General features: G+C 35.2%; 1 protein-coding gene across 1 annotated transcript; it reads right to left on the reverse strand.

Moving 5' to 3' along the window:
- Positions 1-1,192: 1,192 nt before the first annotated feature.
- LOC114707775 (arylacetamide deacetylase-like 2) lies at positions 1,193-16,120 on the reverse strand. The gene is made up of 5 exons (XM_028890610.2): positions 15,766-16,120; positions 11,967-12,189; positions 9,282-9,351; positions 7,338-7,509; positions 1,193-1,917 (listed from the first exon to the last, which is right to left on the reverse strand). The coding sequence occupies exons 1-5, from the start codon at positions 15,901-15,903 to the stop codon at positions 1,315-1,317; spliced, it is 1,206 nt and encodes a 401-aa protein (XP_028746443.1). The 5' UTR covers positions 15,904-16,120; the 3' UTR covers positions 1,193-1,314.
- Between the last annotated feature and the right edge of the window lie 1,843 nt (positions 16,121-17,963).

Consider the following 17,963-nt stretch of genomic DNA (forward strand, 5'->3'; position numbering starts at 1 on the left):
ACAGGGTAATCCCACTGCCTCAGCCTTCCACAAGCTATGATCATAGATATGAGCCACCATGGTTGAGCAGAAACTGGACTTTTGGAAAGGATTCTCAATCTTTTGTCAAAACTTCCTTTCTGACTATATAGTATTGCATGTTGACTTTTGTTCTCAGGAATGGAGAAGGCAGTATTTTTTAATAAAGCAGAGCAAAATGAATTCATGCAAAGATGACCAAAAACAGCTGTATAGTGCATGAGCTGGCATTTGGAACCTAGGGCCTATGCTAAGACACTTTGCTCAGCCTTAGTGCAAGGAGGAGGGGACTGGACCTGCCTCAACTGAGTCTACCAGGCTGGGCTGACTCCCCATGGGAGACCTTGCCTTGGAGGAGGTGGGAATGGGGGGGGTGAATTGGGGGGAAGGCTGAGGGATGGGAAAATTAAATTAATTATAAAATAAAAATATTTATATAAAAAAGAAATTTCCCATAGGAGAATACCCAAAGAAGGGGAAATGAATAGGTACTAAAACTAAAATTCAAGATAAAACAAACAAACAAACAACCCTCCCCTAAATTTAGCCTGTTTGTTTTCTAATGAGAAAGAGAAAGAAAGGATATGAATTTGGATGTATGAGGAAGTGGGGAGGATGTGGGAAGAGTTGAGAAAGGGGAACCACAAATCAGAAAATATTGTATGAAAAAACATATTTTCAACAAAAAGAACCCACTCATAATGGTATACCTCAAGAAAAAAATAAATGAAACATGCTTTTGAAACTGAATATCAAAAATAAAAAACATATTTGGGGAGAAAATATCAAACAAAATATAATAAAAATAACATATTCCTGTAAAATTATTAGACTAAAAAAACTGTTACACTATTAAATTTTACAAGAATAAGAAAATTGGATTGTCTTTAAATACAGTATAGCAATTTTTCAGTAAAAATTTCATATCTGTCAATGATTTAGTATCTAGTCAATACTAATATGAAAAATATTAAGACAAACTACATATATGTATGTGAATGAATAAATAATAGCTATCTGAGAATTTACATATAATGATATTAGTGGATAATTTTCGAATTCATGAAGCAATGGCTCCTTTGGTGACCACCATAATAATAGCAAATTATAATTCAGGGGAAATACATTAACTTACATTTTACAAATACACAGTTTAAAAGATAGAAAACAATACTTAGTTCAACAACACACAGTAACCTTTAATTGATTCAAATCTAACTTTAGGCAACACAGATCATATTGTTCTTTTCTCAACTAAAATATTTCACAATTAAACTTCATTGAGGGAAACTGTAATTATAAATTCTTGTCCAGCCAACTAATATACATATCTTTTATCCTCAGTCCTAGTTGCAAGTAAAGTGGTGATGTCATATATGATAAGGCTCCATGGATTCCATCCTCAATATGGTCATGAAAAACTTGAACACCGACATTTTGAAGTCTTGAAACATACATAATTCCATCATCCCTCAGGACATCATATTGACAGGTAAGAACATATGTCCGTGGCAAATGCTGTAACTGGGCATCATCAGCTAACAAGGGCAATGCTCTGTGATCCATCAGTGCCGGCAGTGAATAAGAGGATCTCCCAAGCACAGGCTCAGTGTACACATGGTGCTTTCTATACTTTTCAGGAAGAAGAGTGCTCCAGTTAACAAACCTAAACAGATGTCTGGATTCCACAGGCATGTGCTGGTTTTTTCTCATTGCCTGTGGAAGTGCCTCATCCTTGGTGAAAAACAAACTCACGAGTTTTATGGCTATGTCTCTTGTCAGAACTACACCATGTTCATTGTCTCGATGAGATGGCAAAGCAGTGTCGATCACCTGTAAGCCAGGATAAAGTAAAGCTTGCAGCTTGAGTTTATGCTTTACTTCAGGATCAATCTGCACCTGAAAAAAATATGATGTCCAGTGAGGCAAGGGCTTCCAATATTCCAAAAGACAAAATAAAACCCTGACACACAGACATGGGAACAAACCTACACTGATGCTGTTGTAAAGTATGGTTTTGTTAAAAATGCCTTTAATCAGTATTAAATGTCAAACCACCAAAATAGCATTTTAAAAATGTTTCTTGAGTATATGAGAAAGGATGAGAGAAAAGATAAGAGGATACAGTGACAGAAGGTAAAAGGATGAAAGATACACAGGTATGTTTCACTAAATGTAACTAATAGAAATAACACAGTCTTAAAGGCAATGAAGGAATTTAGTTAATAATTTAATTTTAGATTTGTAGAAATTGTTCTTGAAAACTGGAGATGTGGGGGACTAGAGACTATAATGCTCAGCCCTAAGTGGGACATGTATATAACTTAGCTCCTCCTAAGGCTCGAGTGCAGAAAGATTGTAAGAGCCAGAGGTAGTGGGTGACTGCATGGAAACTGGACACAGCAGGACAGTTGCACATATGAACTCATGGTACTTGTGGCAGCATGTACAAGATCTGTGCAAGCCCAAATCAGACTAAATCCCTGCACAGAGAGAAGTGGGCGTGAAGTCTCACTCTTGGTGGAGTAACTATTGACATTTGATAGCTGCTGAGAAAGGGAGAGTCAGTTTCCTCTAAGATTGTAGCCTTGGTAAACTGAATATGATCCAGTAGATGATCCCACATCCAGGACTCTGTGAGCAGGACAAATTAGACTCAACGTGTTTTTTGTTTCTTTTTCTTTTTTTAAAGCGGGCATAAACTTAGGTGATTCAGGGAGAGCATGAAGTTTTTTTCAGAGAACTATTTCTTTTTTATTGAAAATATATTCTTCTCTTATACAATACATCCCAACCATAGTTTCCCCTCCTTCCACTCCTTCCAGCTTCCCCTCAACTTTCCCTCTTCCCCAGATCCACTCCTCTTCTATTTCCCTTCAGAAAAAAGCAGGCATCCAAGAGACAACAACCTAACATGTACAAAAAATATACACTAAGAGAAGGCAAAAGCCTTCATATTGAGGCTGGACAAGGCAACCCAGGAAGAGGAAAAGAGTCCCAAGAGCAGGCAAAGAGTCAGAGACACACCCACTTCCACTGTTAGGAGCCCCCCCCCCCAAAAAAAAAACACCAAGCAAACAGTCTAACATATAAATAAATAAATAAATAAATAAATGTATATATACATATATATGTATGTATGTATGCACACACACACACACACACACACACACACACACACACACACACACACACACGACCTGGTACAGACCCTTAGAGGCCTGTGCTTGCCATTTCAGCATAGGACGAATTTCTCTTTTAAAGAAAAGAAACCATGCACACTAATATCTAATATGTTGAAGAAAAGGAGAATCTTCCTCAGGCAGTCTTAGGTGAGAAGAGAAAAGCAACCTTCACTGAGCTCCACAGGCATCTGTTCTGATACTCTACAACAGATTTTAGGACAGGGTAAGTAAATTGATGTATAGAGAAGGTATCCCTGAGAACTGCCTTAGCTTGCTTATTGGTGCCATGGTGAGAAATAATGCTGGAGTACAGACAGCAATGAGATACAAACTAAAGGTATAGAAAAACTAGTCAGAGTAATTATGGAAGAAAATTTACCAAATCTAAATATAGTAGACATTTTAGTATCCATGACTAATACAATCTTGTTTCATATTATTGTTAAAATGCTAACACAGAACAAAGAACTTTTAAACCTCAAAGTGTGAAATTGCTTACAAAATGAAACAAACTTCTATCTAATCAAAAACTTATACGCTCTAATAAACCTTCAATTAATTATAATATGAAATGAGATTTAAACATTAATAAGAGCCATTCAAGGAATAAAACTTTAGGACTGAAGAGATTTATCAAATGATTCCATAAACTAGTCAATATTCACCAAATATACCTATAAAATAAGAAGGATAATGATGCTTCCAATATCATTCTATAAAGTCTGTATAGCACTGATATCAAAGCTGGATGAGGCCAGAACAAAAAGGGAAATCATCGATCAGTTTCCAAGGTGAACACAGACTTAACAATCCTCAATAACCAAATCAAATTCAGCAACACTTGAAAAGGTTATATAATAGGATCAAGTTGACTTTATTTATTCCAACAGTGGAAAAAAAAAAAAAAAAGAAAAGAAAGCCCGGGCAGTGGTGGTGCACGCCTTTAATCCCAGCACTCGGGAAGCAGAGGCAAGTGGATCTCTGTGAGTTTGAGGCCAGCCTGATCTACAGAGCGAGATCCAGGACAGGCTCCAAACTACACAGAGAAACACTATCTCAGAAAAACCAAAAAACAAAAAATAGTTCAACATATACCAATTTATAAGTAAAATTCTGTATGCAAATATAATGAAAAACAAAGACTGAAATAGTTGAAATATAAAAGATGCAGAAAAATTTCTTACAAATCCACCAGTCATTCATGATTTAAAAAAAAAAAAACTCAAATTAGGAAACACAGAGTGCTTTTCAGAAATGCAAAGACTATTCACAAGAAACCAGTAGCCAACAATAAACCAAATGAAAATAAACCAAATGAAAACATTTCCTCTAAAGTTATAAGTGAAACAGAGGTATCTGCTCTCACCATGCTTCTTCAAATAACAATGGAAGTACTACCTGGAGCAATAAGAAAAAAAAGAAATGATAGGGTATAAACTGGAAAGGAAGCAATTGATTTTTTCATATTTATGGATGAAACATATTTAGAAACCTGTAAATACTCCACCAGAAGGTTCTTAAATCTCATAAATACTTTTCCAGAGCAAGATGAAATAAAATCAACCATGGCTTTCTGGGACCTTAGTACAAAGTTCAATAACACCTCATTTTTGTATCCCTTATGCCTGTAAAACTAGGATCACATAGACAGTCACATTCTAGTGTCTGTAAACCTTGTATACTGGTCTCCTTGGTGGTGGTTTCTTTGTGCCTTCATGATTTAACTGGAGATAATTTCCTCAGACATTCTCCTTTCAAATAAAATTGTATGCTGACCCCAAATCTCTGGATCAGTGAGTCTTGCTCTCAAAGCATCTTTCCTGTTGAGAGTTCAAATTTTCTCTTCAATGACACTAATCTCTTTAATAACCACAATTAGTTTGTCTGAACTCTCTTTGTCCTCAATTTAACTAGATATAGGCTCCTTTACTCATCAACTTGTGTATTTTTCATACTTTCTGCCTTGCTATATGCTCTTTTCTCCTCTAAATCTGATGAATGAAGTAAGCAATAATTATGACACAGCCTAACTGCTATTCCATCTTACAGTTACCCTTGGCAAACAAATCCATTACTTTTAATTCAGTGTCACTTGAATCTCAAGACAAAAGGCAGAAGACAGCCAGATACTTTGAGAGAAATTAGCACAACCTGCTTCTAATCTGATTCCTAACAAAGTATGTGTTCCCCATGGAAACCTCCTGAGTACAGTCTTCTTTGTGCTCACTTCAGTTAGCACTTGAATCTTGCAAACTCTCCCTATTATTGTCTGTCAATCACTGCTTACATCGCATTCCAACTTCGCTAGGCCTTATTCCTTCTACACGGCAATTGAAACTATGTGGTCAGTCCTTCATGACAATGATTTCAGTTCTCAGTGTCAATTATTTTAGTTACTTCTGTTGTTTCTATAACAAATTACCTGACAGAAACCAAAGGGAAAATGATTTATTTTAGTTTATAGTTGGATAAAAAACAGTCTACATACTGAGGAAACATAGCAGGTTGATTTGTGTCAGGGAGACTAAGTAGCTGTTGCTTGCTCCTATCTCAGAAGAACAGGAAAGCAGAGATATGGGCCAAAGCAGATCTGGTCTACAAGGAACAAGGCAGGTCCCCAGTACTCCACTTTCTCCAACTAAACTCTAGCTCCTTAAAATCACACAACCTCCCTTCTAATGTTTTAACTCAAAGTTACCAGTAAATGATATAATAGGTAGATAAACAGTCAATCTGTTTCAACTGACAGCTACAGACTATTTGAACAAATGAAATATAATACTTTCTAAAAATTACCAACTTCTTAAAGCATTTAGTACATTTAAATGTCTATTAACAAGATAGTAAGTTAAAAATATTTCAAACATTAAAGTAATAACAATTACAAATGATACTGTTGTAGAATAATATTTTAAGGTGTATTACTTTTGTTTATGTTGCATTTGTTTAATTCTGTGAAGCTGTGTTACTTTGTCTGTCTAAAACACCTGATGGTCTAATATAGAACTGAACGGCCAATAGCAAGACAGGAGAAAGGATAGGTAGGGCTGGCAGACAGAGAGAATATACAGAAGAAGAAATCTGGGAGTCAGGAGAAGAAAAGAGATGGAGGAATGAAAGGAAGTAGGAGCCAGAGAAGGAAGAGGACCCCAGGAGCCAGCCTCCAAGCAACACAGCAAGTCAAGGAGTAAGAGTAAGATTCACAGAAGTAAGAGAATGGGAAAAGCCCAGAAGCAAAAGGAAGATGGGATAATTTAAAGTTAAGAAAAGCTGATGAGAAACAAGCCAAGCAAAGACCAGCACTTATGAGTGAGAATAAGCCTTTGTGTGTGATTTATTTGGGAGCTGGGTGGTAGGCCCCCCAAAAAAGCAAAAACCCCCAACAACATGATACTATATTGGAGTCCACAGCCAGTCAATTAATAAAGGGGAAAAACGACATAAGGATTGGAAGGAAATCTCTCTAGTCATTAAAGATATGGTTGTACAAAAAATTCTAGAAAACAGAATTATAAGTGAACTTCTCCAGGATATGACAGTATATAGTTCATATAAATATCTGCTATAATTTTGTGTGTCATCAATAAATACCTGAGAACTATTTAAATTACCTAAAAATAATTATCAACTAAATTCAATAGGAGAGTTACATTATTTCTACTCTAGCATTTTAATATTGTTGAATAATTGAAGAGACCCTACTTAAAAATGAGGTCTAGTATGGCTTAGCAGGAAATTTTAGTATCAACATGGCAGTAACCATCTCAGAGCCTGAATATCACATTACAAGCCTAATTAAAATACTGTTATGTTTTTCTTTGTTAAGGATAAACAAGATTCTCTATAATGTTTACATGCCTGAGAAATGCAGTACTAGAACCAACTTTTACAAAAGAAAATGAAGGTTGAAATAAGAGTAATATCAACATGAAGATAGACAGGTAGATCAATATAACAGTATGTATATAACCCAAATTAGTCCTGTTATGATGAGTTGATGTTTCACTCAACTGACTTTGTAATTCTGTGGGAATGAATGTTCCTTTTCAAGGAATGATACCAGATGAACAGATCCAGCCAAAGAACAAGGAGCTGAAACTGCTACTCTCCACCATAGAGCCAAAAATACCGTACCTGCAGAGTCACTGCTGCTGCCAGAGTGCCCCCAGAGCTGTCTCCTGAAATAGCAATTCGGGTAGGATCTACTCCATATTTTGTAAGAATTTTATCCTGAAGAAAAAACTTGACGGCCGTGATGCCATCTTCAAGCTGTGCGGGAAAGTGATGCTGAGGAGCTAGCCTGTAGCTTTAACACAGAACAGGAGAGCAGGTGGAGTATATGTGTGCAACAAGGTCTCACACATCTAAGACATGCCATTTAACCCCAAACCACACTGTTCAGCTTTCAAAACTCTATCCAGAGTTTATTCCTAATGTTTAATTAAAATAAAAATCAATATAAAGGTATTTGAAATACATAATTAAGTCAATGGATGACGTTATGCCTGAAGCTAGCAAACTGTTACAAACTCTCTTAGGTTTGTAAGTAAAATTTTTATTTCAAGTGCATTTTATATTGGAGATATTCTATATCTTCCTTTATGTTCTTTCTCTCTCTTTCTTTCTTTCTCTCCTTCATTCCTTCACTCCTTCCTTCCTTTCTTTCTGTATCCCTATATCCCAGACACAGTTTCCCCACCCTCCTCTCCTCCCAGTCCTGTCCCCTGTCCTGTGTTCCCCACCCCCACCCTTACCCATCCACTCTTCCCCTGTATCTATTCTAGTCAAAAAGAGCAGGCCTCCCATGGATGTCAGCAAAACATGACATATCAAGTTGCAGTAAGACTAAACACCTCCCTTAATAGGCTGGACAAGGCAATCCCCTATGAGAAATAGGATCCCACAGACTGGCAAAAGGGAGGCAGCCCCTGCTCCCAGTAATTGGAGTCCCGAAGATCAAACTGCATAACTGTAACATACATGCAGAAGACCTAGATTAGTCGCATGCAGGCTCATGTTATTAATGTAAGTAACTGGCTGTGAAAACATCTTGTTCTCTTTTCATTCTTCAGAAGGTCAAAATTTATAAATATCTATATTTAATGTTAAATGTTGATGTTTCAGTTCCTAGAATATAATATAAACTGCCCTAGAAAGTTCTAAATGATAATTTAGATGTATCTATATACACAAAAGATGCTTATATCTATTTATGTCAAATGCAGTAAATTTAGCACAATGCAAATCATAACAATAAGATGAAACATGTAACAGGTATAAACCTGTATCATTACATGAAAATGAACTTCAAATATTCCAATTACTTTAAATTACTACAAAAGAAGGATACTGTCTCAGTATCATAATCTAGTCATAATATTAAAAATTCTTCTGGGTACTATAAGAATAATAAACATGTTAGCAACTACTTCCTTTGAAATATCATTATATAAGATTAAAAATATTGTATTCTTATTATGTTTTTGTTACTGCAAACTAAAGAGAAGATGGAAGAAAAAAATTCCTCTTAAAAATGATGAATTTCAGAGTCAAACTCAGATTCAGAAATCTAGAGTATATTAATATGAGAAAGAAAATGATGGGCTGTTCTAAGATACTCCAATATGCATGCTGCAAATACAACCAGAGTATAAATCACTTTTGAGGGTATGTGTCAAAGATTTCAACTGGTCCCAAACTTCATTACCTATAACTTTCTAAATAGTAATTATTTTTAAACAAAACATTTAATTCCAAGCCTAAATATGACCAAATATCTTAAGCATGAAATGATTAATTTGCTCCCTCCTATCTATGTGATATGGGACACAAGTGGTCCATACAGGATCTAAACAATAGAATTTTACAAAATGCTAAACTTAGGAGATGATTCAAAAGTTTCCACAATTAAAGGAGATTAGTTGGGATACTTTAAGGGGTAGTCTATGAAGCAATTGTGACAGATAACATGTAGTAAAATTTAAAAATTATATTTCAGACATAGGTGTGTTATTCAGAAATTGAACATATACGCAGTTAAGGCAAAAATCATACTAGTCAAAGAAATTTAACTCTTACTCTATTCCCACAACAACAGCATCAAGTTTGCTTGCAGTCCATCTATTCAGGAAATCAAAAGCCCTCTGCTCTAAAAAAAAAAAAAAAAAAAAAAAAAAGAGAGAGAGAGAGAGAGAAAGGTCAAAGTACTCCTTATAATTAAAAAAGTGACATAAATAATGATGGGTATCTCTATGAGAAATGTGATTTCAGATTTAAGCAGGAATCTTTGTTTCCTACCCCTGTTTCCATGCAAAGGTCACTAAACCAATTCAACATTCTTGAATCTCTCCAGAGAGGAAGGGGAATGACTTTGTAAATTGGTATTTTAAAGAAATAATTAGGCTTGGCACAGTCTAGTTTCATCTCACCCTCTTCTATTAGTTACACAACAACCCTTATCATATCCCTTTGTGGACTGTTGCACTGTACTATGCTCTGCTCCTTCTGTCTGGAGGTTTTAAACAGTAGAAGTTAATTTGTCTTCCTACAGTCACGACAGCTAAGTCTATAATCCAAGACTCTCCTATCAACAGCTAAACATTAACTTTCAATTTCTCCCTTAGAAATAACCATTTTAACATTCATCTACATGAACTCTTGGCATAATCTTTCACTTGGGCCATAAATTCAAGAAAAAGGAATGTAATAGCTCTCTCTTTAAATACATACATACGTGTGTGTGTGTGTGTGTGTGTGTGTGTGTGTGTGTGTGTAGACATGTAGGAAAATGAGAGATGATATATATATATATATATAGAGAGAGAGAGAGAAATATAGACAATTGGTTGTCTAAGATAGCAACATAATTCCTTAAGAGCTCTGCTTTTTTGAATACATCCTCATATATAATGCTACAGTAATTAAGACATTAATGTAAAGTCTCAGGTGATGGTTCTCAACCTGTGGATTGCGACCCCTTTTTGACCAAATGACCATTTCACAAGGACTGATATCAGATATTTACATTACTATTCATAACAGTAGCAAAGTTACAGTTATGAAGTGTAGCAAAAATAATTTCATGGTTGGGGGTCACCACAATGAGAAATTTTATTAAAGGGTTTCACCATTAGGGATCTTGAGAACAACTGGTATAAGGAATGGCAACTATGATTTTAAAGCTTTGCTCAGCCTTGGTGTAGGGAGGAGGGGACTGGACCTGGCTGAGTTACCAGGCTGGGCTGACTCCCCAGGGGAGACCATGCCTTGGAGGAGGTGGGAATGGGGGCTGGATTTGGAGGGGAGTACTGGGGGGGGTGGGAGGATGGAAGAATCTGTGGCAGATATGTGAAATCAAGTTAATTATAAAATAAAAAAAATAAAAAAAAAATAAAATAAAAAAATATAAAAAAAATACAGCTTCCTTAGCAAGTTATTGTAAGGTCTAGATGTACAAATAGGACACATTTGTTTTATCTTGAGTCTCTACCTAACTTCTGTACTTTATAAACCTTGACTAACTGGGACAAAACATTTGAAATGCTCAAGCAATATTTTAAGACTTGTGCCAAGCATGGGGCAAAAACTGATATGAACCATTAGCTTTCAATGTATTGAAATCTGTTGCCATTTTTCAGGGGCAAGGAAGCATACTCAATTTTCTTTATCATATTAAAACACTCATATCTTTTTTTAATTGGGGAATCTTGGCTATTTAAATATTACCTGAAGCTAATAAATATTCTTATATTATTTTAAAATTTTTATAACTCCATTTTTGCTTGTTTTTATAGTTTACTTACAATGACTTTACATATATTGTTAAAGTCTATTACTGAATTTTCCAAAGTTTTAATAAAGGCTAATTTTTGATATTTTTACTTTTATTAGCTATATATGTCCCTTATAATTATTAGAGGAGTCAAGCAGAGAATCTGGACTTGATGGATAGGGCTTGTTATTATAAAGTTCTAATTTGTATTTTCTCCTTAGAGTCAAGTTGAACAACTTCCCTTTAAGCATTACCATTACTCTTACTAATGATATTTGTAACAAATTACAAACTTCCTCTTGTAGCAAGAGCATGTGCTTCTGATATACATCCTATCAATGTTACAGCTGCTAAAGATATTCTGAACCCCAGGAGAAAACTCCACAGCAATTGACTTGTCCATGTCATTTTTTAATATGTTTTATCCCACATTTTCATGGTGATATTAAAATGCCACCTTCAGTAAGGGATTGGTCTGGGGCTCACTTGCTAGGATGCTATCCCGGGCTTCAGAAAGCCCTGAGTGTGAAGCCCTCCACTGCATAAAATAGGTGTGAGTCACATGCCTACATCCCAGTACTCAAGAGGCCGATGATCATAAGTAAAAAGCTACCATCTGCTAATTAGTGAGCTGAAATAGATGAGTTCCTATCTCAAAAAAAAAAAAAAAAAAAAAAAAAAGGAAACAAATATTGATCAGTACAGACCAAACCCTGCAGTGAAAATCTCTATCAGGTCATTCATTAAAAACGTTTGTACCTGTCATTGTGTTGGATATCTTTGTTTTCTTTTCAGAGCTAAGGATCGAACCCAGGGCCTTGTGCTTGCTAGGCAATCGCTCTACCACTGAGCTAAATCCCCAGCCCCCATGTTGAATATCTAATATGTACATCTCTATTAAGCATGCCCTTATAAGTATATTTGACTATACCAATGCTTGTGTATTACAAACAAGCAGCCAGTTATTCTTTATCCTTCTGTGATGAACTTACTGAAACTTCCGAAACAGAAACCCCCGCCATGAAAATAGATCACAGCCCTTCTTGGGGCTTCCGACTTCCTCTTAGGTAAGTACAAACGCACAGGGACGTCAACAAAGGCCGTATCAGTTACTGAGACGTGTTCATCTGACAGTGGTTGTGTATAATCCAGACTGATTATCATGGAAATAAACTCTTCATATCTCATAACACCTACATTTTCAAGACACAGAGCCTATAAAAGCAAAACAAAATAAGCAAAATAATTCAACATTAGAACTGTAATATTAGATACATGTGAAGAAAACGTTTAGAAGAAGAAAATGGGGAATAAAAACCCACAAAGTAGCCAAACAAATAAAAAATTTGTAAAATTAACCCCAAATAATATTGTGAAGATCTTACTGGGTGACACTTCTGCTTTTGAAAATCGCAGGTGTTTTAGATTAAATAGCATTCAGAAAAGCATCGTTACTTACATTTTAAAGACCTTTTGTATTTATTTCTCAATTATAAATTCTCACTAAAAATCCTCTCTTATAATTTTTCTAATTATGTATATTGTCGTATTTTCCATTTAAAGTTATTTTATTTAATTTACTTTTTAAGTATTATCCTATGACCACATCATACATGGTCTGCATTTGCTGGTGTTTTACTCTAAATCTAATTTGGTTTCCCTTGACCCGCTTCTCTAAAATCCTTCTTCGATTTTAGCGCAGATATTTTTCCGAGATTAATTTACCAGCTTACCTAGGAACTATTTAAGGAGCAAATTTTAAATCTTCACATCCAACGATACGTTAAATGGTCTTTATTACTGCACGTATTACAGCATTGTGGGGCACTTACAGCCATTCTCTACATGTACTACAATGTAGGGTACTTAGAGCTATTCTCTACATGCTGATGAGGGAAATGTGTGCCGAAAACTGTAGGCATACATGTCAAGTCAATCACAAACATGAAAAAAAGTTCATATGAACTCACAGAGACTGGAGCAGCATGCACAGGGACTGCACAGGTCTGCACCAGGTCCTCTGCATTTATATTATGGCTTCCGGTTTAGAGATTTTATGGAATTCATGAGTGCGTGAACAAGTGGGTCTTTTATTCTTGCACCTTCTTTTGGGCTCTTTTCCTTCTGTGGGTTTATCTTGTGAAACTTCTTTGTGATAGTTTTTGTTTTATCTTATTTAGGGTAAAGGTTACAACTGAACTAAACTTATACTTACGGGGAGAAAAAAATCAGTTTTCTCCAGTGGAGTAACACTGGGTATATTATTCACTCCAGGACAAGCCTCATGTTCAGGAGTAGTTGACCAACATGTAATGGACTCCACAATTTTTTTTGTGTGTGTGCTTTTATATGGTTTCAGTTTAGGTTTTTTTTTAGCTTTCTGGGTGTTTTTGTATTTTGTTTTCTAGGTTTTGGGGGGTTTATTGTTGTATTTTTATTTACTTATTAATTAATTAGTTTTTTATTTTTATTTACTCATTAATTTTTTATTTACTTATTAATTAATTAGTTTATTTATTTATTTATTCTCATCTCATACAGAATCCCTTCCTCCACTCCTCCCAGGTCACTCCCCATGTCTCCTCTCCCCCAGATCCACTCCTCTGTTTCTCTTTAGAAAAGAACAGGCCTTCCAGGGATATTGGGTTTGTTTCTTGAAAAAGAAGTTAGAGTTGGGTAGGTAGGAAGGAGGAAAGGATGTTGAAGGACTTGGTGGAGAGGGAGAATATCATCAAAATATATTTAAGTTTAAAAATTATCTTAACTAATTAAAGTATAGTAAAAACAAAATTAAAAATGAAAACTACTGATCCATGTACTCTCTGCACTTCAATTTTCTTTTTAAATCCAAGCAATGATAATCCCAATAATAAATTTTTACTGAGCTATATTTGAGATTAGATAAGCCAATATTTTTAGTGTATATAGAAAAGTGCAGTTCATGCTAACATTCAATAAACCTTGCCTTATTATTTAAGTATTCTTTACATTAGCAATTTTGGGGAGGCCAGTGAGATGTCTCAGTAGGTAAAGGTACCTACCTAGGGAAAGAAGAGGACTGACTTTTAAATGATGTCCTGTGACTTCTACACACGCTATGGCATGCACCTTCCCTTCAACACACACACACACACACACACACACACACACACACACACACACACTAACTAATTAATTAGTTAATTGATTAGTTAAAATGTAGTAAAATAGTTTTTGAGTATTTTCTTGCTAATTAAGTATTATCAAATAGATGACCCATTAATATGAGTGCTTGGGAAATTATATATATATATATATATATATTCATTCCATAAATTTGCTTTATAAAATTAAAGTAGCAATGACCTTATTTCTTTTATGTCAACACTTTCTGTATGTAATTGATACTCAAGCATTTAAGACTATAACAAGAGCAAACAATGTAGAGATTATCACATGTTCGTCTAGCATGCTTGATCTTTAATACACAGAACAATGCTGACAAATATTTACAATTAGTATCCTCACTTTTAGGTTAATTGGTATAATGTACAGTCCAAGAACTCTCTCAAGGTTATATATGGATATTTTACAAAACTCTTTCAAAACAACTTATGACTATACAGTAATATACTTATTTTTTCAAGGCTATATTATAAAGAACTTTAGTTTTCACTTTAGGTTAAAAATCAACAATTGTTATTGTCTTTGCAACCTTGAATTACAGAATTGAGTGCTAAAACTGCCAAAGATTTCTAAATTTGCTAGGATAAAATTTACTTACACCTTTATTTTGCCTCATCATTTAAAATGGACAAGATAATAATTCATAATGTAAAATACATAAAGTATGTATATTCATTATAGATGTGATGGTTGGAAACATTTGGGAAAACAGCAGTATTTTAGAGTGGGGTGTTCTCATAATGTTGTGATGTTGATGAAAACACGAATATTTGTCATCCATGGGTTTAAATGGATGTACATGAAATAATCAAAGGAGAAAACCCAGAGTTTATCTGTGGAACTGATATGGGCTTGCTCATGTATTCCTCCATTTACTTCAATGAAGGAACCAGAACATTTGAAAAAGAGACGACTGTGGAGAAAGTGAGAGTCCCGTGGAACTAGCTGGAAGACTCAGAGATCAGCATCTAAAGATGGCTGAGTCACAGATCTGTGCCTCTTTATCTTACACCACGGAATGCTGTCTCTTCTGATCATCTACTAATGTTACTGCCTTTGATGTTCTTCCTCCAACTATTAGAATTATCAAGGGGCGTTTGGGAAGGTACCCACTTTACACATAAAAGAGCACAAATTTGAAACAAGCTCAAATTAAAGTTGTTACTCCTTCCCTGTATGCATCTTCTGAATATATTTATTCTGTACTATAAACTGATATATTTAGAAGACAGTGGAGATATAGGTATATGCAGTTAGAGCATATATATTACAGTGGCAAAAGTACCAGTTTCTCTGATGATAAGGTAACTATTTGTACATCAATTATACCCACTTTACATATTCTAAGATAACCCCAGAAATTCAGCAATTTACAATTGGAGACAGACGATAGAAGCCATAGAAATAACAAAAGTCCTGATTTAATATCAAACAAATACTATTATGAATAATTCATGCCTTTATACTATAATTATGGGATGATTTTTTGTCTTAGAACTCAAGTGAAAATCAATTTAACAATAGTCTTTGAAAAGTAATGTTTCTTTCAAAATTATGTCAATAGTATTATCAAAGTATTCACAAGTGTTCATACTTAATCATTGAAAAAAATTATATCATTCTTACCATAAGTGTACAAGTTTTAGCAACTGCATCCAAGGCCATTACTTTCCAAGTTTCTTCAATGTTGGCAGGTATAGGTGTATAAATATAAGATAAAAAGCTAACACAAAAAAGCCCCAAACAGAGAGTTTTGAATCCCATGGTATCCCAGCCTCTTCACAACGCAGGAATTAAAATATTTCCATAAATGCTGAATAAGAAGCCACAGGATGAATACAAACTGGAACCCTCTCAGGTGATACAACCATTCTCACAGTGCGAGGCTGATTCTCAATTCAAACACACAGTGTCAGTTCTAACTAGTTTTGCAGATACACAAACTCTGAAGCAGATGTTGAAATTCATCAAGCCAGGTACCTATTATTAACATGCAATTAAAATTCCCTGAAGCGTTCCTTCATTCTGTGTTACCAACATCAGCAGAATATAGTTATAGGAAATCAGAGCCCAAATGTAAACACTGAATAATTCTTGCAGTTATCTTTTGTGGTGGCAATATTTTATAAGAGGCATATAGAAAGTTACTTGATCTACAGTCAAAATAGGTTATTCTTATTACTAAGGATTATTACCTATGTTAACAAACACTGCGTGGTGTGGACCAAGCTTTAGACAAAAAGATAAAGGGTGTGGAGACTTGTTCAAGTTCTGTCACTCACCAAGCTAGGATTTTAAACCTGGACCAGAATTACCAGAAAGTTCAGGACAAGTATTTTAGCGAACATTCTGGTTTTCAAGAGATTGCATAATATGATGATTCAAATTTGTGAATCAACATGACTTGGATTAGCTGCACAGAGTGATAATAAATATTATCCCTGGGTGCGCCTGTAAGGGTGTTTCCAGAAGACTGATGTTTGAGCTGGTAGCACAGATCGCAAATGTGGGTGGATATTGTGTGAGGCATTGAAAGTATGAATAGAAGAAAGATGTAAAGAAAGCATTATTTCACTCCTTTTTCTTTCTTCGTGAGCATGCCTTGATATAACTCTAATCATATTAATGTTAATCTGCTTCTACTTTCTGACCTTGTCCTGAGCTTGTCACCTTTCATCAATGTATTTGAGAATGTTTGAGTCCCTGTGAGTAGTTACTATTCCCTTTGAATTAAGTGGTGTCACCCACTCTCGGGAAATCTGCCTACATAGACGTAAATTTCAACAAAGGATTCTACCCACATGCCCACTCCTTTGCCCCTTGTTACCCATTGGCTAATTGAAACACCATGTATCTGATGGACACTTTATTACTGTTGCCTCTGTTAAGTATATTGTCCCTCTTTTCCTAGGCTCATCAAGTAAATAATCTTGTTTTCTTGCCCTTCATTTAGAAAATCACAGAAGAATTCTGTATTTCATGTCCTTGGATGTCAAAGTTTCTGGTTGTTGGTCTGTAAGAGTTAGAGACTTATACCAGAGTCCTTGTCCCCAGAGTCCTCAGGACTTTAAGCTTATATTGACTTATATTGATGGCATCTCTTGTTCTCTAACTTGTAGACAGAAGACTGTAGAACTTTGCTTCTACAATAGCATCAGCCAGTCTAGGTATTTTATATAGACCTCAGGTATGTATAGGGGTGTGTTTCATCTCTAAGAAATTGACAGCTTGTCTTCTATAGGAAGTAACATCTTGAACCATGAGCCCAATCAATCCTTCCTTCCTTAAATCATTCCTATTAGATGTTCTGTCTTGGCAACAAGAAAAGAAATTAACACAAGGCTCCCTCACAAGACAGTGAATCCCCACTTTGAGGGGGAACTTTTCACCCTCCAGAGCTGTGAGAAACAAACCTTTTTTCCATAATACTTTATCGAGATAAGCTAAGACATTCCCAAAACACAGTGATGTTGTCTCATTGTTCCATATAAGGGTAAATATTAGTTGACAAAAAAGGACTGAATGCAGGTAATGGACACAAGTCATGAAAGAAAGAGGGTGCAAAACTTACTGTTTTGTTTTGTCTTAGCTCCATCGTAGACTTTTTCAGTTTTGGGTGGTAGATAAGTGCAAATTTGATAGTGAAGCATAAAATCCAATGTGAAGGTCCATAGCTTCAGAATGGCTATTCTAACTGTACAGAAGTTCATTGAGTTGTATAGAGTTTGGTTCTGGTTAACTTCACTCTGTGATGTCTCCTTAGTTACAAATTCTTTACAATAAAGTTTTAGTAAACTAAAAAAAAAAAATGAGGGCTGGTAAGA

This window comes from Peromyscus leucopus, chromosome 6 (assembly GCF_004664715.2).
Source record: "Peromyscus leucopus breed LL Stock chromosome 6, UCI_PerLeu_2.1, whole genome shotgun sequence".
Taxonomy (NCBI): Eukaryota; Metazoa; Chordata; class Mammalia; order Rodentia; family Cricetidae; genus Peromyscus; species Peromyscus leucopus.

Excerpts from the sequence above, each read along its gene's own strand:
- LOC114707775 (XM_028890610.2), bottom strand. The coding sequence starts at position 15,903 with ATGGGATTCAAAACTCTCTGTTTGGGGCTTTTTTGTGTTAGCTTTTTA. Across the intron at positions 12,190-15,765 it reads CTAAAACTTGTACACTTATG|GCTCTGTGTCTTGAAAATGT; the intron begins GTAAGAATGATA and ends TTGCTTTTATAG. Across the intron at positions 7,510-9,281 it reads GCTGTTGTTGTGGGAATAGA|CTACAGGCTAGCTCCTCAGC; the intron begins GTAAGAGTTAAA and ends TCTGTGTTAAAG.